The sequence below is a fragment of the Larus michahellis genome, chromosome 3 (assembly GCF_964199755.1).
Source record: "Larus michahellis chromosome 3, bLarMic1.1, whole genome shotgun sequence".
NCBI lineage: Eukaryota > Metazoa > Chordata > Aves > Charadriiformes > Laridae > Larus > Larus michahellis.
Window position 1 is genome coordinate 6,892,517 of NC_133898.1, and position 26,478 is coordinate 6,918,994.

The 26,478-nt window shown below is 41.3% G+C and overlaps 1 protein-coding gene across 5 annotated transcripts; it reads right to left on the minus strand.

Moving 5' to 3' along the window:
- Positions 1-493: 493 nt before the first annotated feature.
- Positions 494-26,478, minus strand: BTBD3 (BTB domain containing 3). Of its 5 annotated transcripts, XM_074578449.1 has the most exons (6): positions 26,390-26,478; positions 24,450-24,596; positions 10,246-10,510; positions 9,573-9,663; positions 8,951-9,069; positions 494-4,887 (listed from the first exon to the last, which is right to left on the minus strand). In XM_074578449.1, exons 3-6 carry the CDS (start codon positions 10,386-10,388, stop codon positions 3,855-3,857), a joined length of 1,386 nt encoding a protein of 461 aa, XP_074434550.1. In that variant the 5' UTR covers positions 10,389-10,510; positions 24,450-24,596; positions 26,390-26,478; the 3' UTR covers positions 494-3,854. The 5 variants fall into 5 exon arrangements, with proteins under 5 accessions (XP_074434550.1, XP_074434549.1, XP_074434553.1 ...); XM_074578448.1 differs by lacking the exons at positions 24,450-24,596; positions 26,390-26,478 and adding an exon at positions 22,278-22,392; XM_074578452.1 differs by lacking the exons at positions 24,450-24,596; positions 26,390-26,478 and adding an exon at positions 21,835-21,943.

The window sequence follows — 26,478 nt, forward strand, 5'->3', positions numbered from 1 at the left end:
TTTTTAGGTAAGGAAACAGTCAGAATTCTGAATAATATTATATAATTAACTTATCAGCAGAGAATGGCCTCTTGGCACTAACCATGTCCTTTATTCTGATATATCAGAGACTGAAAACCATGACCTTTCCCGTGCCAACTGTCTTTTAGAATAAACATGAAACCCTCCCCCTTCATCTCCACATACTTAATAATATTAATAGAACATTAAAATATTAATGCTAGTAGACAAGGTCTTTCATAAAGCACATAAATGAATTCACTCACTCTAGCTCATTAGCTTAATCGTCAACCTTTTTACAATGTAACTGATTAACATTTTCATTGTTCTTCTTTGTTTTTTCCTTAGACTTTTACTTCTTTGGGGATCAAAAGATCTCTGAATACATAAGCCCAACAAATATCTGTGCACAACTGTACAACAATAGAAACAGCTAAAAGAGATAACTAAGCAAAGGCTTTCACAGTTCATGCTTCAAAGATACTGCAGGAAACAACCATTTAAGAACCATTTTTATTTGTATGTTTAACGTGATTATACACATTCATGAGTCCAACAAGATCTGCACTGTGACATTAAAGATACAGTACAATAACATTCAACATGAGGTACTTCATATTTATATATATCTGTCCTTTATAAATAATGCTGTAAGCCTGCTAAGGTCAAACACTGCTCCAGCACAATTGGGTGCTGCGACCTGAAGTTAGCTGAGTTTATCACAACAAATCAAAAAAAAAAAAAAATAATTCCAGAACAGTTCAGTGCAATAAGTATGTAGAAATTAAAATGTTTACTTAAATACTATTTTAGATATGCAGAAAGTATATTACATTATACTCTCTCATCACAGATTCCCCTCACCAGGAAAATCAAACATACAAGTAGCAAAGATGGCCAGGTACAGTTTAAGACAGAATCTACGAAAGAATCTCTATTGACATTATGCTTACATTCCAGATTGATATGGCTGATGCTTGCAAAATGTCAGTCAAAGTATTCAAGCTGGTATGCTACTGCTGCCAACCAAATCCATGTTTAGACACCTATTTAAGTGCCCTGATATCCTAAGGTGACTGGTACTGGCCACCTTCTTATGTACCAGTACCTGTTAGCATCAAGCAGCGCTCAGAATCAAGTCACACTGTAAGCATCAAAAGGTATTTTGGGGTGCTCACGTTTATTCATGCCTATTGGAAAGCTTTACATGCACCAGCTCCTAAAACCTGGAACGGACTCAGAGGAATTAAGCTAGAGGCTGCTTTCATCCTACTTCGTACAAAAAGATTTCATGAAAGGCGCAAATAAAAAGAATAATTAAATAACAGCTCGTTTTCTACATATTACAGCTACACAGTATTCTGATCTCCTAACTTCTGTTCCAGCTAGTGAACGTAGTAGATACCTCACCTTTATTGGTAGATAAGTAAAAACCAAAAAATAAATTAAAAGTGAGAACCCAAGCCTAGTTATACCAGTGCAGTATTCTGATTTGTCCCACTAGCTGAGGCACCTGATTTTCTTCCAAACAACTCAGAACGCAGCTTGCTACTGCAAGCAACTTGTCAATCTGATCATCACTCAGATAATTACATCTACATCAATCGCTTGCTGTAAGAAAATTTAATCAGCTGATTAGTGTCTTTCTCTGCTTTCAAATATATTTAAATAAATGGAACTGCTGCTCAGATGTTGTCTAAAAGTAGATGACCATTACCTCATCACAATCTTAAGAGTCCTTTTTGCAGTCTCTTCAGCAACTCTTCCTCCAGTCCATACAATTATTCTCGTGTCTATTTCAGGCTGCAGATCTAAATATAATTAACTGGAGGTTTTTTTAAATCTCTCTCTGGGAGTTTTCCATGGAGCATTCTGTTTAGATGTCACTAACAGTCTGGATTATGTACATCTGTTACAAAAAACCAAAACATTTTTCTATGTATTTTGAGGGTATTTACATTTCAGAAAAACATTGCTTACACACACACGCTCTCATATGTACGTATGTATATAAAACACTAAACACTATGATGGATGAAAAGCATAGATCTTGCAGGGCAGTTTTTTACCTGGCTCTCCTTTCATTACCTAGAGAGAAGATCTGGGATTTGGCCATAAACTGTTTGACGTCTACGCTCCAGTTTTCCTTACTTCAGACGGTATCTTGGACACTGCAAAGATGTATTGGCACTTTACGATGGCCAGAGGCCAGGATTCCAACCGTCAAGAAACACTTTAGAGTAATAGTATTAAACTGGTAAGAAATCATATGAGAAAAACATTTTTATTACAAAACTGACAAGTGAATTTAGGGTTATGCTGCATTAATGTGCTGATATACTGTAACATTAATCTTCAGCCTGTCTAAAGAATCATTTGGTCCTCTCATTTTGTTAAAACATACACAACGAACAGAACCCACTTCAGAGATGAAATAAGAATGAGATGTTTTATAATAGGTAGTGTGCCTCCGAGAAGCAACTGTCCCAATGCATTGGTGAAGGATTTTCGTATATTTAAATAGTACCTGTATTTCTTATTCATATTGGTTTCCTTCCCTGATAAAGGAGTCATGATCCCTAATACTTCTCCAAAGACAACATATACATATAACAAGAAGTTTGAAAAAATAATAATTAAAAAAAATCAGACAAGAAAGAGTTCTGCACCACATAATCCTCTGATGTGTAACCATAAGCAGTTGCAAGAGATCCAGCACTAACCATTAGAGAAGGCCTCTCCTCCTCACTGTTATCTGATGATATACACTAAGTGTAACATGACCACAGTTGGGAATCTTCTTGTCTTTGTCTAAATTTCCACTGATAAAGTACGGTAATAAAAAGAAGAAATCTTATATTACAGAAAAAAGTCCAAGTTAGGATCAGTACATTCTTTTGTTCCTCTATAATCTGCCTCTACCATGTTTAGGAGGAAGAAAAAAAACCTACCCAAACCAAACAAAAAATTATCCTGCATTGGATGCTAGATATTAATTCCTATTTATTTAGCAAGGGTTCAAAGAAAAGCCATTTAAATAGCAAATCAACTTCAATGCAGCAAAAACTATGTCATGGGAGTAGAGTTTCAAGAGCTGCACGTATGATTTCAACATGTGCAAGTGCTTCCTTGCTTTCAAGGTGGGATTCCTAGAAAATGAACTCTGAGGGTAACTTGCTAAGCTCCGCCCCCCCCCCCCGCCCCCGCCAAACATATCCATGCACTATGGACTTGGTTGGCATGCTGCGTAGCTTCCTGAAAGTTTCTTGGTTCTCTCCATCTTCCCCTGCAGCCATCCCAAATAGTTGGCCGCAAGAGAATCTCACAGGATGAAGGTTTACAGCTATGCTTTTTCTACTTACAGATGAAGCACTTCTTTCAGCTCCCATGATCAAAAGCAGCTCATTTACCAGAATCTCTTAAGTCTGAAGAGCAGACAGGAGAGCTATAAAACAAGGCTCCTCATTTTCTACCCCTACCTCCCCAAATAATTACAAGCAGAAAGCAGGAAAACAGAGAAAGAGAAAATGGATCAATGAGGACAGCATTTAGTGAGATACAAGAGGAGGACATCCTCTGGTGATTCACAGGTGCATCAAAGAAAGTCAGCATCACCAGCAAACAGGCACCTCTCTTACAAAGCTTGCTTGTTCTAAGAGCTTCCAGTTTAAATATTACACTTAAACTTTATCACCAACGATGCTACAAGTATAGCAAGCCAGTAACTTGCCCACAGCGTTTAGTTACATATTACCTGTACTGATCACATATCTGCAGATAAAAAGCTAAGTGTCAGTAGGACTGAACCAGACAGGTTCTTCATAGCAAAATGCTGTGTCTCCACAAACTTTCATTCAAGCATAAAATATGAGTTCGGGAATTTGCCCTCCCTGCACCCCAGTGCCATTTGTACTGTCCGAAGAGCACTGAAACTGAACAGTCACCTTCCCACACTGAACTTCTGTCATTCCTTCTTGTCCAAAATAGCTGAGTTCATTACCATCCAGAATCACGCTAGCTGTGTAAAAGGTGTCAGGCTCAATCTGCACTGGATATTCAAACCACACAGGAAAAGTGTTACTAGAACCATCTGAGAAATATTTACTCAAGTTCTGCCCTAGGATAACTCCTTGTCGTTTGAGTTCAATCTTGGCACTGTACTCTGCTGATCCACAGCTGGAGCCGTACAGCCCAAAGCCAGCAATAAACACTCTCTTATCAACAGCAAACTGGATGCTGTCACACCGGCCCCTGTAGCGCCACTGGTTGCTGCGGTAAGCGCAAGACTGGAAACGGTGACACCGCTGAGGAACGAGGCCTTTCCGGGGCTTGCTTACGAACTGTAACTCTGGCTTTTTGGCAGCAGTATACCAGAGGAAGATATCATTGGTTTCGTTGAGAGTCAGAATCCCAGACTGAGCAGCGCCGTTTGCAAAGTCGTCAAGTGCCATGGTAGGGATACGTATCAAGTACAGGGCCTTCCCGAGGACTTTGCGCTTGTTCTCTATGGTAGCCATTAGCTCTTGTCGCTGACACTCCACTTCAGCCCAGTTCAGAGCTGCTTCAAAAACAACAATTTCTTTGGCATTCAGAGTCTCCCTTCGGAGAATGCTTTCAAGTGTCTGAAAATCAATGTCACAGAACCCCTCAGACTTCAAAGCTAGCTCAGCTTGGGCATCAATCACTTCCCAACAGCGCTGGGTCAGGTCAGGTTCCTCGAATAAGCAGCTTTGGGAAAGCAGCACACAGGCATTCTTTGCGCTTAGACTTGTCTCTAGAAAGTTGACGCAGGCCCGGGCAAGATGAGGGACGATATACTTCTTGGCAGCATAAAGAGTGGCCAGTACAGTATCTGCAGCCAAATCAATTTCATCGCAATATATGTATCTGAAATAAAACACATATATGTAACACTGCTGCTTAATGCAAAACCATAATTTGTCAACAACATCTGAAAATTATAAACAAAGAATATTTAAATGACTCCACATTAAAACTAAGCATTATTTTGGGGAGCATTGATTAAATCCAGAAAGTACAAACCAAATTCATCACTCATGTAAGACCATGAACAGAACAGGCTGAAATCTAAGGTGAATCAAACTTCACACCTGGGGTACACGCTGTGTAGACAATGGTTATGTTTACAAACTATGGCCCCTACAGCTCTGTTTTCCTTCCATACATGCTTTGGCTAATGAGAGGCTATCTGCCCCAGGCAGCAGCTCCTCAAGGGCTATCTTACTGGGCTAACACAACAGTCTGGAACACGTTTTACAAAGAGTACTTGGACTGGATGTCCCATGATGGTGAATGATGATTTAGTGAAGTGTATATATAAATACAGGAATGGAAACAAGTTTATTTGGAGTAACTAGGTAGCCTAAGAAGAGAAATGCTATCAAAGTATATTAGTTGCTATCCATTTTCAGAATTACTGGGTTGGGTCTTTTTTTGGGGGGTGGGGTGGGTGTGTTTTAGTTTTTGTTTGTTTGTTTTTAAACTGTGTGATGAAGCAGACAGAAAAAGGAAAAGGCACAGAATTCTAATTTTCAGGTTTCTTAATGCTTACAACTTCCTAGCTCTGCTAGTACAGTGTTTTCTCTCAGTCTCATTGCATAAGGAGGAAAAAAGCTTCACTGCTATGCTAGTGTGGTGGAAGAGATGGAGGTGAAATTCTATTTATGTGACTAAACTGCTGGGATTCATTGCTCAGAGAAATGAAGCATTGTACAGTTTGTTCTTTTTAATATCTCATGCTTCGGGGCCCCATTTGCAGCTGGTGAATGCAATGTGCTAAAACCATACCAAATGCAATTTTACTCTTCATAGGGATAAGCAAGCCTTGATGGGTATGGTTGATAGAAGTGCCTTCCTCCAGTAAACCTGAACTTATATGCGACCCTGTACTAATTAAAATTTTCTAGTTAGCAGGTTTCCCAACACAAAGAATTTTTTGCAGAAGACGTGCTTATAAAGTGAAATTCGTACCTACACTGATCTGATTATAGTTGTAAATATCTTCATTTGTATTTTTGCAGGTGTAGGGTACTATCCTCCAAGCTACGCTTAGAAAACATGCTCAGAGCAGATACTGCTCAAGCAATATAATAAAATCTAAGAGGTTACAAAGAAACAGGATACTTACACAAATCCAAACCTTTTTTTCTTTTAAACCTTTATTACTTGGTTTCAGCTGGGCTATTTGTAACAACAAAGAGCACATCTATATATCACTGGTTACAGGCTTAGCTCCTTTACTATCCAAAAAAATTTCTATTTATCAATTCTTTCCTTTTTATGATTCTCCTCGTTGCTCTCCAAGTCTTTTCTCCCTTCTATTACCTCTCTTTGCCTGCTAGTACAGCAGAGAATGATGACATCTGTTTTAAACTGAAATAGTACAAAAGTTGCTAGTTTAATATTCATGAAAGTGAAGAACTAATATCACTGATTTACAACAGACACAGCACAGATCGGCTGTCAGCAATATTCCACACTTCTCACTCTGCCAATGCACCTCAACTCTGGTCTGCAATTACTGATATTCCCGTTTCACCGTGTTCTTAAACAGAGGATTCTGCTCGACTACAGGGTTTGATGGTTTACTAACACATTCATCCTGGGATAAAATGAGACCACAATTCTAACTTGAACAGTCAAGATTACGATAACATACAACACATTAAAGACACCAATTCAATGTGTCAGCTAGACTATGAATTTAACCCCAATTTTAAAACTGTAGAGAACAGCCAAAGCAATTTTACTGGGAGAATAATTAGTATCTACCAGTTGAGGTATTATTTCCTATATTACCTCTGGCAATACCTTGTCTGATGTTTGTTGTCAGAATGCCCACTATATAGTAAAACACAAAAAATATTTTATGCTATACGAATTCACTGTTCAGGGGAAAAATACCCCAAACCCAAACAAAAACAATGCCAAAACCAAATTCAATGTATTTTCTGACAAAGATTATGACGCATCCCTCCCGACTGTGGAAAGGAGTGGATGAAGAAGAGGGCTGCTTTGGGACAGGTAAGAGGTCTTTTCCTTCTGTAGGAAGGAAAAGTGTCATGAGCCTTCTGCCATCCACTGCTCACAGCAGTTCCAAGGAACATTCATGGGGATAATTTGCCAGGGGGAGAGGAATGATGGGGACTGTGGCTCCCCTCAAGCTCCGCCCAGTGCAGCACATGCACTGAATCCTGCGACAAGGGGAACTGAGCAGCAACCCCTTCCCTTCCCTGCACCGTCATGGCTGCAGACACCCCTGGTGTTCACAGACACAGGAGCACTCTGCAGGTTCAGGCATACTGCATCACTGGAAGTTAGCACTGGCAAGGGTAGCTCAACGTCCACACAGAACACAAACTTTTTGTGGTTTTTTTGTTTGTTTGTTTTTTGTTTTTTGTTTTTAAATAAAAGCTGGGAAGGTGAGAAATCCATGGTTCTGGCCATGATCTCAAAGATAGTTTCCTAAATTGCCATGGGCTAAAAAATATGTCAAGACCTAGATGTCAGTATTGATACTCTCTTTTCAGGTCTGCTCTCTGAACACATTTCTTAATGACAAATTAAGAAAACATTCAGGTTTTATATGGCAAATCATGTTCAGCCGCAGTGAAATAGATCTGCCGTTCAAAAAGGAAGGAGGGCTGGAGGAATCCAAGTATCTTGTATTAGTGCCCTGTAGAAATCTGCATGAAAGTAAAGCACAAGTCTGAGCTCTGCAGAAAACACCCACAAAACCAGAAAGGCCCAAAGCAGGTATCCATAATGCACCTACCTACATAATGTCATATTTTAACTTTGTATTCCACATAGAACAACTATGTGACTTCAGCTTTTCCTGACAGTTATTGATATTTGCACAGAACATTTCTGATGTTTGTGATAACCTATAAAACCCTCTATGCAACAAACTCTATATGCAACTTCAAAAGTTCACCTACAATGCCACTGAAATGTAAAACAAAAAAAGAAACCATTCTGTAATCACAACCTAGTCAAAACAACCTACGAAATACAATACATTGGTAGCTAGCGATTACACCATTACATGCAAGAAAATCTGCAGCGTATTTAGAGGATCACTATCAGACACTAACATATATTCTTTATCAGAAAGCAATGACAGTTACTAAAGCTGAAGGGAAAAAACCCTCAAAGTCATAGCATTTTTGTGATAGGGCATTTCTCTTTAATAATTTATAGATACATTCAAGGACAATTCAGCAGGGAAGATGGTTCATTATGCTCATTTAGGATAAGATAGTATTTCTTATGCAGTTTGCCAGAAGAAAAATAATGATCATGTAAACTGACTGTTTTTCCCCTGTTAGAATAAAAAACGCTATTCATGTAAACAGCCTTTTTATCACTCTCCAAATGCATCAATATGATAGATGAGGAGAAATTTAATTTTCAGAGGCTATATTCAATAACTTTGCATCATTTTTCTAAGACAAGACCCGCATACAGCAAGTTTATAAAAGAGCTGAAATGATGTCAATATACAAACCCAGCAGTTCTGGGTTTGGGGATTTTTTGTGTGTGTTTTTTTAACTTTTCACTATGCTTGCAATGTAGAACAGGTTTTTTTTGGTTACAGCTGACAATTCTTTTTAGTAACTCCATTCCTTTGTGTAACATATAGTGACAAATCAGATCAATAGGCATTACAGTATACAATGTGCCCAAGGATCCCCTGTCAAAGTTATTATTTATAACTGCCTACATTAGACTAATACATGCGTGCCTGGAAGTAGAGGGAAAAGCAAAATGAGGTACAAGTTTAAAATACATGAAACACAAAGAGAGGAATGTTTTAAGCAACTGCTTTCTTTCTGTTTATAAGCAAGTCTAATACTTTAACTATGACATTACCAGTGTATGTATACATCAAAAAGGAAAACATATCCAGCAGATGAATGATGCTTACTTCAGCATTGCGAGAAAAGCAGCAGGCTCAACATCTGGTATACGGATTTCATCTTTGTCCTCAGCAAGCTCTCCGTAAAACATCGCATGGAATACAGAGCTCCCAACAGCCAGGACATACTGTTGAGAAAGGGAAATCTTATTTCATGCTTTAAACTGAAAGCCCTGCCAACAAAAACAATGTGGGAGAGCCACTCAGAGCACACTGGGCTTCACTGACAGACTCTACAGACACGCTTTGGTAAGAAATGAAGTCAAAGCTAAGAACAGAATTACACGTTTTCCCTGCATTTTACTCTCACGGGCATAGATGCACTAGCTACTGGAAAACGCTCATATCCACCACAGAAGTTAGCTATTTCTAGAAAACCTCAAGAGTAATATTAATCAGCAGCACAAAGCAGTATTCCTAACTTTACAATGACTGCCTTAGCACAAGTGTACTGTTTAACCAAGAACACAAAGAAAAGCAAGGAACAGATGATTTCACTGCATGTAGTCTCTTAAAATACAGAATTATGCCTGTCCCAGAAGAGCTGAGTCTCCCACGCTATGTGCTGGTGTAACCGTGGGAGCTCTCTCTAGCTATCCCCGTCCGAGCTGATAGTGCAGCTGTTGCTTACTTTGTGTCCTGGCAGCCGCTGGGTCCCACCTGGTGGCCCGACCACAAAATGAACATCTGCCATCAAGTCATTGTTGAACATCACTGCATTTCTACAAACAGAGGCAGCGTGTTAATTTATGGGGCCCAGTAATTCTGTGCTTACCCCCGACCCAAGAAATTCAATTTCTTAACAACTTAAAGTGGCATGTTAGTAAAGAAATGCAGGTCACACTTTGTTTTAAGCTAGTTTACACATCATCACACAAATATACCAAAGAAAAAAGTAAGCAGAAATGGGGGGGAGGGGGGGAAGTGGGGGTGGGGGGGTGTGTGCACATGTGCAATAAACAGAACAACCCCAAACTTATGAGAACTTTTCAAAAAGTGGAAATCAAAGTCAAGAGCATGTATCACTGAAAATCCCCACTAAGGTCTAAAAGCAAATCTTTACGGGGACGCTGCAGCTTCCAGCAACATTTTTATTTACTCAAGACAAACAGCTGCACTGCCTGGAAAAGAGATATTAAAATATTTTCCATTACCAAAATACTTGTTTCACACACACACAGAAGAAAAGAGAGAACTGTGTTTTCTTCAGCAAATAAACGAATAACTAAACATTTTGCACGCAAATATTTTGCTACTTTTCACGACTCCATTCAAACAGCAAAAATAAACTGCCCTGAACTTACCTCTCTCTGATGGTCGGATACAATCCTTGCCAATTAGGTGCTGGAATAGTGTTGTTGTTATTGAGATTTTGCTGGTGGTACTGCTGGACAGCAGTTGTATTAGTGTTGGCTGGTTTCTTTCGGGGAAAAATATCAGCAGCCATCTTCTTCTTCTTTTTGGTCTTCAAGGTAATGATTTCATAGCAAACTGGAGGCAATTTGCTGCTGCTACTGCTGCTGCTATTTCCCTTCTTAGAGCTCTTCTTGGACCTGTTCTTGACCGTCTCTGGAAGCATCAAGAAGAAGGTGAGACATTTCATGTTCTTTCCTTTCTCATCTACCATGAGTATACCTGTCTGTAAAGCTAGATAGCCTAACTAGCCAGGAACATTAAGAAATGCACATGGAAGCTGTTAAAGACAGCAGCAGAGCTGAGAGTTTGCTTCTTTCCCAGCAAGACAAGGTGACCTTTCCAGTGCACCGAGTAAGAAACTGGCTTTAAGTTTGATCCAGTACTTGAATTGTTAAATACATCCCCATCATTCCTGCCAGTTTTATTTCCAGATCTCCTGATCAGGATTTGCCTGAAAGCACCACACTCTGCCAAGAGGGTACACGCGTGTCTGTAGCAATGGCTTTCCGAAGGGGGCTAGCAAGACGCGCACGGTAGCACTGCCAGTCTGCTCGGCGAGCTGAACTTGTGTGTTGAACGGATCGGAACAGAGTAGGTATTGCAGCCCTGCAGATGGAGTCAGCCAGCGTTCGGAGCCAATAGCTGAAGTCACCAATAACGATTGGACCCAGCCGCACAGTGACACCTATTGTAACGTATGCTGCTCTGACATTAAAGCGACAGCAGTTACACTCTTCATTTCATACCTAGCACTAAGTAATAAAGTCATAAATGGCATGCACAGTTGTGTAAGTGCATGACTGGCCAGAAGTACATGTGTTTTAGCTCTCCTCGATGCTGCTTAAATTTTCGCAGGGGAAGCAATAAAAAGTTGAAATCAGGTAGAAAGATGTATTTGAGTCTAAATATTTCCACGGGAGCTATTTCCATATGCAGTTGACATTAGCATGACTTCATATATCTCCAGTATTCCCACAAATCCCTACCATAACAGATGTTCAGCAAAAGCACGCTATAGATAGCAGAACCAAATTAAAGCAATCAACTAGCAGCAGCAAAGACAGCGATGCAGTTAAACAAACCCTTTCAGTGCAGCTTCTACTCCAGTGTAACATGAATAGAGATGAGGTCACAGCTCTAGCTTTAACTCCTTATGTTTCTAGACAATGTAATAGCCTTTGACAGGGGTCCTGAATCACTAAGCAGTGCTAATTAAGCCAGCTTACACCAGACATGGCTGCACCACATCAGAAGAAAACTTTAGATGTGCAATCGGATTAAAGCAAACCAGAGTGAATATATTTAATCAATACTTCAAAGCATTAAATAAAAAAGTCTAATGATTTAGAGAATCTCAGCCAGAAATCACTTGAGATGCAACCACACTACAGTTCTATTCACAAATACTTTCTGAAATAAACAGGATATAAACTATGCCAACCAAGCCATTTAAATAGCAAAGATGACTAATTTTCAGTCATTACTTTACTTAGAACTTAAATTTAGATCAGATTTCTTTAATAGCAGGTCAAGTGTATTAAAAAAAACCTAAGCAAGCACAACCACTTAAAAACAAAAGCAGGGAAATAAAAAATATTAGGTAATAGATGTCAACATTTCACACCTTAAAATACTGAGGGGGGGATAATTAAATAGGATTTCATAATTATTTTCAAGTTTTAAAGAAAAAAATCCTCTTTGCTTTCAAAGCAAATTTAGCCACTTTTAGCCTTAATTAGTTTTGCTGGACAAGAGTACAACAGTGAAATTACAGTGATCAAAGGTTGGGGGAGAAATGGCTGACCTTGCTGAAATCCCTGACAGAAATCTGACACTGACTTAAACTGAAGCACAGAAATGTTACTCTGGCTATTTATTGAAACACCATCACAATTGCTTAAATCACAGCTATGGTTTTGTAACACGCAATCTCCAAATGTCTTTAAACCCGAAACCGAAAAACCTAAGTACAGGTATTTTAAAGATTACCAGGTATCCTTGGGACATGCTCCATATCGAGCACTAACTAAACACCCTGGCAGTTGGCCATCTAGAGACTCTGCTGCAGAGGTTTGAAATGATACCATTTCCAGACACCCGTCTGTCCCCTCTGTCTGAAGCCACTGCTCATGGAAGGGGCAAACAGAAGGATACGCATCCATGCCTCAGTTGCTACATTTCACAACCCAATGCCTTAGTGCAAAATCACCTTCACCAGTGTGAAAATCAGGTCTGTTCCTAAATACACCAAAAGGTAGGTTATGCAATTTCCAAAGAAATATTTTCTAGCAAGCTTTTCTTTCTTTTCTTCCCCCCTTTCTATTTTGTTTCCTTTTATATCTGCAACAGATTGATTTGAAAGGGAAAATAACAACCTAAGCCAGATTGAACTGCAGAGGTAAAAGAAGGAGTAAAGGAGAAGGAAACTCATCCCACAGATGGGATGTTTATAACTCCCCACAGCTGAGAGTTTATAACAGGGACACAGCAGGCATTCTCAGCACAAAATTTGAGTTTGTTGAATTTGCATAAGTTTTTTTCCCCTCCTCATGTAAATTTCCAGCCCTTCTAGTTACAAGAATAACCCTTTTGCCACTGCACAGGGAAGACATTTTGGAAGGAAGAAGTTTAAAAAAACCCTACCCTTAAAAATAACAGAAAAACCATACACTCTTCAGAAAACTATGGTTCTCAGCACTGCAGTTTGCAGAAGGCAAAAGATAGCAGGGATTAGGAGATTCACATGGGATATTTGATTTTCATTCCATAAATCCATTTTATAGACTACCAAAGTATATATAAAAATCAAGGTCCTCACACATTTTTTCAAACCGTTTGACCAGTACAAGCCCAAAGATTATACACACACCAGATAAGGTCACTGGGAGGCTACAGAAGAGAAAGAGAATGACAGACAGACTGACCATTCCACTCAGTCTGGGAAAGACAGATCATAAATGTGAACCTGTAGAAGTCCACCGTACCTTTGACTTGTGTAAAACACAAGGCATGTATAGCACGTTGCACTTTCCCGGGGAAGGAAAAGAGGGAGAAGCTGCAGCTGAATTATGTTATGCCTGAATCCAGGAATCAGACGAGACAACAGGATAAAAATCCACTCCAGTAAATAAAAGGCCTAACTGCCATCTTTGTCTCTTCTTAAACCACCCACCAAAATCTGGTCTGTTGTAACTGGAAAATAGTGCCGATTCCATAAAAGACTCCAAAAGTCCCTACGAAAAACTACAAACCTGTTACAGGCTTTATACCACCTTCCACTGTACTTCATCAGCTCAGAAACCGTCTCCTAAGCCAATCATTAGATGCATGCGAGATGGGGAAAAAAACGCCAAAGAATTAGTGCTAGTTGCACTCATTATTCTTGCCATTTTGGCAGCAACTTCCATCTATTTTCCTGCAACATAGTTTTCTTCTTTTACTATACGCTTAGTGTTAATGAATTTACAAATCAATTCGTTAGCAGTCAGTAAAAGCAACCTATGAACTACTCCCTGATGAAAGACTAGTGAAAATCCCAAGTTCAAATCAGTCTGTCTCCGACAAGAGGATCAAGGAAATTGACCTTCTTTCACACAAAGATCTATCAATTTTTGAAAGCTTATTATGATGTGTTCCTAATCTTCTTCAGCAATTCTGATTTTTCTTCATTAATTATATATTAACAGAACCAAACCTGATATACACAACTTAGAAAAAGGGAAACATAGTTCTTCAAAGATGCATAAATTTTTGTATTATAAGCGAAGTCGTCAAACCAGAAATATTTTAACTTAAAGGGTGTAGGAAATTCCACGCTTAAATCTTAACACTGGCCTAATGAAAATCTAAAATGCCAGAAGTGACGAATTAAGCAAAGGACTATATTCCAAGGCTGAGATACTACGCATCAAGTTACATGCTTAATTCAAATTATTAGCAGCAAGTTACAAACCCTTGGAAATCAGCTCCTGACTAAATATTGTGAACAACTGAAGCATCAGTTTTGCTGTTCAAATGTATGCAAAATACCTGCAATCCCAGTTTGATTCATCCCTTCAGACCACAATATGCCTTGACACCCTTGTGACAGTTGGCACAGAAGTCATGTTATAGCCCAAATCTTGGTACAACTTTTAATAGTATGGTACTCCTATAATTACGTCTTTCTAAAGGTAAATTCCAATTGAGAAATCATTTAATTTCCAGGGTTGATGGTAGTAGCATTCCTCGTATTACATCAGTCTCTCCTGCTACAATACTAAGTACACCAAAGTTTTTCTATTTTTTTCCCTTCTTCTAAGTTGTGTTTTTCTGTATCTCTCATTTACAGGTCCATTCCTCATGTAGTAACGTGAACCGGACAATTCTACAAAAAACAAGCTTTCATCAAAATTCCTAATGGTATGTTACAACCAGATCTTGAATAAAGGAATGAATTCCGAGTAGGCAATGAGAAAATGCATATATTTCTTTTTTGTAAAATTGCCAAGTCTCTCCCTTAGCAGTTATTATGCCTATGCATTATTAACATTCTTTGTTTAAATTCTGGATTTCCCCTTACAAGGAAACAGATTTCAGACAATACATTTCGATTAACCAAAATGAACACACAATGTTACTATGTACCAAATCTACCTGTCCGCTGCTAATTTTCACGGAATTTAAGTTGACTTTAAATACTCATTTAAAAATGGAATGTACAAGTTCAAAAACCAACCAACCAACCAAAAAACCCAACGCATACAGCTGAGGAGCCTAGTTCTGTTGACCTACCTATGAATTATTTAGTGACCTGGAAGAATCCTTCCCAATCACCATTCCAACCCTTCTGTTTGCAAAAATGCTCATTTGGAAAGGGGACTGATAGCTATACTCCTGATTTCCTCAAGCAAAAAAAGCATTACAGTTGACAAAATCTTCCAACCTCCTCTCTCCCAAGTTTGTGATTGGCAGCACTGAAAGTAACTAAGATTGCATCTGCTTCTCTCTGTTGCATGGAAGAGCTGGCCTTGAAGTCTTATTCAGTAAGGTCTTCTGTGGAAAAAAAGATGACTAAACGTGTTTCCCAGAATTGACAAGAGCTGGGAAAGAGCACAATAGCATCAGAGTAGAATTGCATCTTGAACACTAAAAGCTTTAAAACAAAGTCAAAAATAGCTGAATAGTATTTTGCTATAGCTCTTATGCTACGCTAGCAACCTACTTGTTGGCAAATATTCTTCTTAACTCTGCTTAGCATTTAGTTTTAAAGTATGAGGATTTACATATTTGCATAATATTATCCACTAAGATAGTTTTTACATTTTTTCCTAAATGCCCTTAATGCTTTAAAGAAAACAAAAGCAGAAAGCCCTGAGCAGCCCAGCCAACAGGTAAATACAAACGTACATAAAATGGAAGCTTAAAGAATGAGTATTCAGATGTCTTACCCTTTCATTCTTGTACTATTTACTAGCCTACAGGCTATGTCGCTGCATGGCACTTCTTACTGGTCTCCCTACTCCCTAATTGTCCTTTTTGTATCTGCAATCATTTTCACTGCCCCCTTTTGATTTACAGCAATATCCTTTTTGAGAGAAAGAAATCAAACCAAAACATTATATTTAAGAATAACATTTATCCCTAATGTTTACTTTGTGAATAAACATCCACTTTCCGTCTGTGTGGATTTCAGTTGGCTCGCCATGAACCTGTTGCTACACCAAGTGCAACATCTTCCACTGCCATTTTTTTCCTGTTCCTTTCTTGCTTAGCTGCTTAAAGTTTGCAATTTAACCTCAGTGAGAGGTTCAATAACTTTATATTTATGTCCCAAACACAATGTAAAACAAGAGATTTCTCTAAACTGTTGAGTTTCGCTTTTAAAGTTAAAGGTTTTATTCCCAGCTGGGTCAAAATAAATATAGCTAATGTATTAAAGCAAAATAGAAAAACATGTTTAAACTGTTCTTGTATTTTCATTATGATTTCAATACCTTGCTGCACAAATGACAGTCTGTATAAACCACAACCGTATAAAGAAAGGCTTACATTTCAACAGTGGACAATGTATTTGATCCTGTTACAGTGAATTATCACACAAACATTCTTTTCTGTGCATATGGGCAGAAAGAATGCAAAATGCTTCATTACAATACGAAATATGTGGTTTTAGCAGCCTGCTGAGACATATTCCCCAATGTCACAGTCTGGGAACTGGAGGTAGAAAATATTCCAGAGCAGAATTTGTAATTTATTCTATAAAAATTAATTTGCTTCTTGATAGTTCAAAGTAAAAACAAGAATTATAAATGAACTCTGAGATGAGAAAACCTGCAACTACAAAATGAGAAATTCAATACAAGGTTACAGGAAATAAACTGGTTTTCTACTAATTTAAAAGTGACAAATTATGCATTTCTTCCTCATCACTACTAGCCTAGCTCGTCTGTTTCACTTCATGTTGAGTTTGGCTCTTGACAATCTGTGGGGTCAAAAAATGTTTTCCTAGCGGCTGCCATTTTTTTTTATTTATTTCTAAACATGATATTGCAAACCTGAAAGCATTCAGCCCTTTTTCTAAGACAGAGGTCAACTTTAATTCTAGTCTGCTTCTTACCAAAACTGAGTTACAAAGGAAAGATCAGATAGCTCAGGAAATTGGTAACGAGATACAGTGGTTTTTGTCTCTAGGTCACTAATTCTAAATTGACCGAGGTCAACAGTAATCAAAAGTCATTAGCATTTAATGATCGTTCAGTGCCCTGTGAGAAAGAAGCTAGTGATCTTAGTGCACTTCAGAAAAGCCACCACTACAATTAGTACTCACATGCTGCCTATTTCAAGGGAGAGATCAGGATCAGATGACTACAGACAGAACTTCCTATCTTACAGGCAGATCTTGACTATGTAGACAAACCTTTATACTAATTTTAACTTAGCTCAGGAGCTATTCTTTTTAAACTGAATAGTTAAATTAATATAGGCTCTATAAAGGGCTGGTTGGAAGGTGACTGGTCCTACTCCTTTACATCAGCGGTTCCTAAATGTCTTTGTCTTCCTACACACAGTTAAGTCTGAAAAACACAAACGCAGAGAAAGAGAAGGCACTTTCCCAGTGAGTCCTCACTTGTGAGAGCCTACGGCACTGGAAGAGTAACTACCCCACGAGTATCCACAGGGGGATTGCATTACAGTTGATTATGCTGGCATATAATCCAAGGCCTATATTTTTCATGTGCAGATAACCTACTTTCACCACATCAAACCATACCATTGAAGTACACTCTGGGACAAAAGAAAAGAGGATATTGCTACGATCCACACCATACCCGTTCTGTGGCCTGCAAACTTCAGTCTCCTGGGACTGCTGTGCTACCAGCACCCTCCAACACAGTCAAGAAAAACAGAGGGGATTTTTGGAAAGGTTGTTAAGGTGTTTTAATGTTAAGTGTCATTAGGGTTTGTCATGGGAAAACTACGTTATGCCAATCCATCGTTCCCTGAACTTCACTAGGTGTAAAACATGTGGCTTAAAAACACAAAGCAGATCAGTGATTTGATACACTTCTATTTACAGTAGAAGAGCATATCTGTAACCATGAAGTAAAAGCATTTTAAATGAGCTTAAAAAAGGGGAAAAATTGGTACAGCTTCTTGTTTCTACTGCATTTTATATGACGAAAGAGGAAGATTACCCTAGTTAGTACTTTTATATGACGAAAGAGGAAGATTACCCTAGATGAAAGAGGAACAGGTTAGTCCATTGGAAAAACATGCATTTGTCAAGAAATGCATTCTCAAACACAGTGGCTCTTCACTTCTCAAGTGAGAGTCAAAACCCAGGAGTAACAACTCTTACAGCATTTTTACAATTGTTTAATAACCCCAGTTTTTAGATATGAGAGACTGATTGATGCTAACCTGAGCTCCATCCAAATAGTTCAAGGAATGGAACCAAACATTATATCCATTAAACTGCATGGTACTCAATTAATCTTCCTTTGCCACATGTTAGAAGCTTGTGGATCTCATTACTCGCCCTTGTTTGCAGACTCTCACAGCACACACAGCTTCTGTTCGAATGGCTGTTCCACGGGGAAATAAAGATGTTGCGAAATTTTTATCTTAACAGTTTTAGAAAATCAGATTTACTTTCCTTTGCTGCAAATATTTCAGTCACACTTGCCTATTAGATCAATTATGCTTTAGTATTTCGATCAGTTTCTCCTCCTCTTTACATGTGAATGGCAGCTACTTCGCAGTAATGAATTTTCAAGACTAACACATACATACTCCTCAAATTCTGGTTTCAGAATATATTTTTAAGCATTAAGACGTATTTGTCTAGCAATGTTAGGATATCCTAATTGCCTGTTCTCCTTAACAATGACTCTGTTTCAGAGACCCTAAGACATGTCAGAACTTTAGTAGAGAAAAAGAAAAAAATTAAGGAAGGAGCAAGTAATCAAACATAAGAGCATAATTAAGGGACTGTGCACCTTAAACATACATACACACTAGTTTTATGTATTATAAAGTTTTATATAGTATGAAAGCCCTTACTTTTTCTTGGTATACATGGAATAGTATCACCTTGGTTTGATAGGAGACTATTACAAAATCAAGTAGCACTAAGAAATCGAACACACCTAGGTGCACTTTGTACGTGTTTAAGTGCGTTATATTACCCTAACACCAACAGTATTCCTTTAAGCTACGCTCCTCGACAGAAACTGAGCAAGCTGTCTAATCGGGCAGAGATTTCTTTCACCTCCAAAGGAAGGCAAAATCCTGCAACAAAGGGACAGTGTAAGCCACTGCATACATTTCTGTTGTAAGTAACACATAGCATTGCTTCAGCTCCTCCCCAGTGTTAAAAGAGTACGGCTTGCACTTTCCTCCCCCAAGAAGTGGGCAAGGCGACACACCATTGTACCATGTGGCATATTCATGGATTAGATTTTAAAGGGACTTTGTTCCATCAACTATTGCAAGCCTACACATAAAACCTCACACCTTATCAGACCCAAGTAAACATGCCACATGACTGAAGAGCTGCTTTCTTTTCATACTGTCAGACAACCCTCGCAACCTGAGCAAACAGGGAGGCAGCAAAGTTGCAGTTCCAGGGAATGTAGTTTTTTGAAGAAAATGACTGCTTTAAATTGCTTTGGATGCGAAGAGGATGACCTGCAGTTAGGGTGGATACAGAGCATAACCTGGTACATAAAGATCCTGTCACAGGAGGATGTTATCAACAAGTCATTCAGCCCTGTACTGAAGTGGTACATGATCCTCTGGTGAAATATTTATTCAGGATACCAGGTAACCTCAGGATACATGTAACATGGCTGGACAAGGTGATGTCTCAAGATGCCTTCCAAATCTGTTTTCTGTGTTTCTACACCCTACATGCCCTGGACAGCAGCAGACACTCACAGATCACCAGCCAGTTCACCAGTGTTTTAAAATGCAAACACTTTCCAGATGTTGGACTCACTTGGTTTTATCAAACTCAGATAGGGCAGCAGGATCAGGAAACAGACAAGCCAGGCCGGCAGAATGGGAAATTCACAAATTCAAACGAAGTGACCTTTTACTTAAGCTTTACCCCCCTCAGTTTTCTGACATACATACATATCGTGGTTTTGTAATTAAAGCATGGGATTGGAATTCAACTTTATGGCAGAAAACAGAACTGAAGACAACTTCCACCACACAGCACTTTTAATATTTTCCTTCCAAGATTCCCATCTATTATTTGCTTCTTTTGCCTTATCTGTCAGCTCTTTGAGATAGAAACTGTTGCTTATCACTTATTTATATATTGCCTCACAAAATAGGGTTTCCATGCCAGCTCAGTATTTGAATATTTGCTCATGTAAAACAAAACAAAAGCCTGCAAGGTTTGAAAAGTTAGTAGAGAGAGTACCACAGGAGAACTATCTTAATTATCAGAGAAAGCTAATGCTGGGCATGAACAACATTCTCCTATAAAACTAGTGTCATTTGCAGAAGTTCACAGAACAGGTTAAGACCTAGATTTCTTCTGACAACGTAACACACAGACTATGATCATCAGACCTCTGTTTTAATTAAGCCAAGCCTAGCACTGATGCTTCCATCCTAAGCATAACTGTTTGGTAACTTTAGAAAAAATATTTGCTCTAACAAGCGAGTTCCAAATAATAAAAATTACTGTTGCAATTTGTATCTTTTTTTCTCACCCTTAAAGGGCAAGCTAAAGGAATTCTATATTGCTTCTGAAAGGTGTTTCCTCCAGGGCAAAGCGGAAGACCACTGGAGGGGAAACACAAGAAAAGTTATTGCGCAGTTAGCTGCGGTGTACTTACTGTGGGGGATTTAAAAAAAAAAAAAAAAAAAAAGAAAAAGGTGCTGCACTGTACATTCAACTTTGGCAATCCTGCAGAACTTCTTTCAAATAATTAAAGTCCTAAAAGATTTCGTTTGCAAAGTTCAATTACCCAATGAAGCCAAGATACTGTGCGTTATGACGTACCGCACTTACTTTCTGTAGGAAATGGCAAGACCAGTTCTTTCACACCAAAAGAAAAGTTATTTTGAGCTTGACTGTAGCATAGAACAGTCAGAGCAGAATCAAATATAGTATTGTTTACCTATAACCCTGTATCATCCTGCTCTACAAAAAACAATCAAAAAGCCCAGGACATGGATTAAAGCTTGACATATAAATCACATGCTGAAAACAAAGTATGGTGAAGACTAACAACAATGCAGAAAACCTGCACCAGCACTCTTCAAATGAGACACAGTCGGTCTGTTGTTTTAATTAGGTATGTTATTAATCGTAATTTTAAGAACACTTACATAGCATTAACTTCAATTCAAACTTTTTCTCACTTCGAGTGAGAACAATCCACTACTCCCTCCTGCTTTTAAAGGCATCACCACTCAGGAAACAATACAAGCAAATGACTTTATAAACTTAAAGGTTACCACAGATGGACTTTCTCAAAACAAACAGGAAAATAGTAAGTTGCAAATGTGCAGGCCCTTAACTGAAACGACTCAGCCTTCAGACATACGTACATAAGGAAGTTCGGCCAACAACGTGGGGGAAGCAAGGTGGTATTTATGTCAAACCGGGTACAATTATTCATTGTTCCTCTAGGAAGTTTATTGAATTGATACTTAAAATACTTCTTATTTGAAAGAAGCATTAGCTTAAGCAGGAAAAACAAACCCCAAGTTTTAGGTTTACATAACTGATTTTTTCCAAGTGGAAGTGCTAGCCTCCAGAGAGCTCCCCGTGAAGGAGCCCCCTGCCCAGGCTCCCACGTTTGCCGCTCCTCGCCCTCCCCGTGTGATCCCAAACCACCCCAGCCTCAGCGCGGCTCATCACCACCGCTTCCCTCCCGGCACCGCCACGGAGCCGACCTCCTGCTGCACAAAAGGCAGCTGCACACACTCAGTTTAAAAAAAAAAAAAAAAAAAAAAAAAAGTAAGAATGAAACCTCTCAAAACGGCTGCAGACACAAATAATGACTCTGGTGGGGCAAGGACCGCTTTCCGAGGGGCTCTTTGTGCCGGGCGCTGGGGGATCGGCTCCCCACACAAACTCCCCCGGCTCCTCTCTGTCTTCCCAAGTTCCGCGGCGGGCGCGGCGCACAGGTGCGGCCGCTCCGCCCCGTCCCTCACGGAGGCGGCCCCGCGGGGCAGCTAGGGACCGACGGCCGCCTGCCTGCCCCGGATGCCCCACCACCGCTGCTTCCCTTCACCCAGGCCGCCGCGGTGGGCGGCAGCTCCCTCACCCGCCGCAGGACGCCCGGGGCCCAGCGGGGCCGCCCCGGCTCTCCCTCACCGCGCCGCCACCCCCCCGCTCCAAGCGCAGCGCGAGCGTCCGCTAACGGCTGTAACGGCCGCCGCGCGCGCGCGCGCAGCCCCTCACCGCACTGACCTGAGGGCGCCCCCCGCTCCCGGGGCGGCGCGGGCCCCTCGCAGCGGCACGCGCAGCCCCGCCTCGAGGCCGCGCCCGCTCGCCCCCTGCGCGCACGCGCACGCCCTCCTTCCCCCGCGGGCGCGTGCGCGCAGGCCGTGCGTGGCGGCGGGGGCGCGCGTGGGCCGGAGCCCACGGCCTCACACAGACACCCCCTCGCCAAGGGCCGGCGACAAGGCCGTACCGGCGGGCCCGGGCTCTTTCCCGCCCCTACCCCGCCAGTTCCCGCCTCCCGTGGGGCCATCGCGCGTGGGGGCACCGGCAAGACCCTTCCCCCCGGTCCGTCGGGGTCTTTTTTCCCCTCAAAAACAAGGCCCTGACACACCAGAGGGCACCGCCGGCCCCCGCCACGCCAGAGGCCTGCAGGGGCCTGGCCCCACAGCGTGCACACAGCAGCAGAAACTTGAAGTTTTGCCACCAAAAAAAAATGGGGCTTTGGAACCTGAAAAAAGTTAGAAGATGTGGGAGACAAACTGACAGGATAAGTTTTCCCTGAATTAAAAACACCATCAGTGCCTGAAACAGGAGCATGTTTTCAGCTCAGCGCATCCAACAGCTTTGAGGATTTACAAAAAGAAAGCGGTATTTTTATTTGTGTGCAATGGTACCTGGAGGAGAGTTCACCCTTGCCGTTAGCAGCTTTTTTTCCATTTGCAAAGGTACAATGACCAAGTACTTTGCCATGTTAAAAGCTCTTTGGCCCCTGTCCCTCTAAAAATAAAAAAAATAAAGGAAAATAAACCCTGGCTGCAGCGTCCACACCTCATCTGGGGCCTGAGGGATGAACCACCATCTCTTCCTCCCCACATTTGGGGTTTTTTTTGGGTTTTATTTTCCCCAAATAATCACACAAGAAGAGCTTAATGCTGCACACCCTTCCCTGGACAAGCTGTTCCCATCCTGCTGCTCACTGGGTTAAAAAAGCCAACCAACCAAAAAACAACAAAAAATCCGAACAAGCAACCCCCCCCTCCTACTTTTTGTTTTTGAGCTGTTGAAGAAATAATCGACAGGGATGGAGGCATTTCCAGGATCAGTGCCCAGGTTTATCCAGGAGCTTCATAAATAAGGGATTTCTCATCACGCCCGTGTGTCTAACCACATGGGAAATTAAAATGTGTTGCTAGCATTTATTTTTAAAAGCTTAGCAAGAGGCTTTATTTGAAGCTTTAGGGTGGTGGGGTTCCCCCCCCCGCCCCTTCCCCCCTGAAGAAACAATTATTTCTGGAATCGCTGCTGTGTGCCAGCTTTACTCTCCCATGGACGTTCATTTACCTACATTATATACATGTTATTTCAGCAGATACCTTCGCAATGTGAAATTAGGCGTATCTGTTGATAATCAGTATTTTGCTTTTCCTATTTTAATATTTTCGCTATCAAAACAGATAAGAAACTAAGTAGCAACTATAATGACTGTATACACACATGCGCTTTATAGCTCTTATGGATTTTGCCAGCAGAGTACATGCTTTAAATTACAGCGTGCAAATGCTGATTTAATTGGGACTTGGGAAGCCAACAAAATAGTCGTTGTCTGAAGTGACCTTAAACACGCCGTAGATAACCACTGTAATTTTCCATCCTATTTTCAGACTGAAGGTAAGAGGCTTTTTTTTTTTTTTTGCAACTGGGGTAATTTAGATGGGGAAGGAGTGGGGGGAAGCAGCCCTTTCCTCCCCTTCAGAGGAGGAAATTTTGCAGCCCAAATTTGAGATCCCATGGAGGGAAAGCATCTTCTGGCCCCAACCCCAGCACACACAGGAGTTACAAGAGGAGTTCTTGCACACGCACTTCTGATTGAAAGGCACCAGGGGCTGCCCAAATTAGGTCCCAAAAATTAGAGGCTCCTCCTAATAACATTTGTTGTGCTTTTTTGGGCTCCTTAGAGCTCTCTTGCATTTCCAGCCCAGCTTGTTCAGCTGCATGCAGGGGCTTGGACCATGACTACCTGCATCCTCCAAAGGGCTCCAGGCTCTGGTTTAATACTGGTATCACCACTGAATTGAACTGAAGTAGTCACCACCACCAGCTGAAGTTGCTCCACTGCGGACAGTGATGCAGGAGGCCATACCTGGCGCTGGAGCATCAGTCCCACCTCACCCTCAGCTCTCTTCACTCGTGGTGACTTACAGACGTGGGATGACAGGTTACAGCTCGTCCGCATGGTCCATCTCAAGCCCCTGCTCGCAGCACTGCTGCTTGCTACTGAGGCACTGGCGTTCGGAGCTGCAGTCTCTCCTTGTCCTCCTGCAGATGCACACACCCAGTGTTGGTGACCTGCCGTGAAGGACACAGAGGTGTGGTTACCCGCCCGAGTTCAGCAGACTTCTGCGCAGCTCCCTGCCTTGCTCAGGGATGTGTTTAGTTACCTTGCACTGCAGCTCGCTGACAAGTTTCAGCTCAACTCCAGAGCAAATGAGCCACCAGATGAGCCAGACCTGGCCAGGGCTGCAGTACTGGGCCACAAAAATCACCTTGCAACAGGGGACAAGAGGTGCAAAGCTCCTAGTGGTGCTGGGGGTTGATGTCCCTTCTCCTTGTGCCATCACCCTCCAGGGTGGCTACGTCTAAAAGCTCACAAGAAAGAGGAGCTGTAGCCTGAGAGCAGCTGCAGTAAAAGTCTTTTGCGTGCTCCTTCATGGCTTTGGGGTCTTGCCTGCTCCCAGCCCCGGTTTTTGGGCCAGCTCCAGCATTGCCCACTGCAAACCAAGGACTGCGCTGCTGGGGAAGGTGAAGCTGAACCGGCCATATGTTGGGGAGAGCCGATCAAAGTATTTTAGTTGGTGTCTGCAAAGCCACTTAACTGGGACAGGTTTTGCTCTGTGGTGGTAAAATAAAGCCAAATATTTGCTTTGAGTCTCATTCAGACTCATCTCTTCTTATGTCACAGGTATATTTTCCAGGTATTGAGCAGCACTTCCCAAAGACATACTAACTCGAAGAGCCATTTAGATATTCATTTTCCAGTTCAACTTGCATGCCAGGTAGGTTCTTTCAAGTGCTCCAGGGTATAATTAGTTTCTCCAAAAGTATCTTCCCACCAGGCTCTTTGCTAGTGCTGACCATAGGTTCCCCCCCCAGCATCTCCCCTCCTCCCCAACCTCTGAAAGCTTCGCTGAATTTCTGCGCACAGCCTCCCGCAAAGGTTATCATCTTAGGTTTAATAGGGGGGAAAAAAAGAAAAGAGACAGCGGAGGAGATTTACTGCAAATGGAAGCTATTACTGGAGCAGTTATCAAATGAAAGAACAATATAATAATGTCTAGTCATAAAGATATGAAGAGTTGCCTGTCAGAGGCAAACACCTGACTTGTAAAATTAGCCCGGGCAGCTGCTGCGAGCTTTTGGCAGGCAGGACAAGATCCTTGCAATGCATGGTTAAACACCCAGATGTTTCACAGCTATACAGGCTGGAAAGTGGGCACCCAAACTGGTACCAGCCAGAGGGAGATGCACAGGGATCCCAAGACCACAGGAGGTTCGCATGAAGCGGGGCCAGGGGGGTCAGCTCAGCACTGTCCCAGATGTCCCCAGGGGTTACCATGTCCCCTGGGTTTATTAAGGTATCAGATGCCTCCCAAAGCTAAACCCGTTATCTCCAGCATAGCTCTAGCTCATTGAGGCTGCCAACCCCAACTTTTGGGTTAAGTATTAACTAACTAATAGCAGATGGTGTTGAATTTTGTCTGCCCCTTGACCCATAAGGTCAGGTCACATAGGCTATGAAAGTGGAGCTAGAAAATGGGGATCTCTGGTCTGGTGTATTGGCACAGACAGTTTTCCTCATCCCTCCCAGTTCTGCCCTCCTGACAACGGATGGGGCAGAAACCCCTTCAGGCTTAACCAAATGTTCATCAACTTTTCCAAAGATAAAAATATACAGACAAGTGGACAGCAGTGCCCATCACAAGGGAGGAAAGTGTGATATTAGCAGAGGAACCTTTGACTCCTATCTGAGAGCCAACATCTCCTATCAAGGACCCACCAGCCCCTCTCCACCACGTGCACCAGCCCCTCTCCACCACACAGACACCAGCACCCCAGCCCCTTTCCCCCTAAAAATCACTTACTTTCAGCAGCAGGCAGTTCTCACACCTCCATTCTTACCAGCCACACGCATTTTCCTGTGCCAACACCACACCAAGACACAGCCTCACAC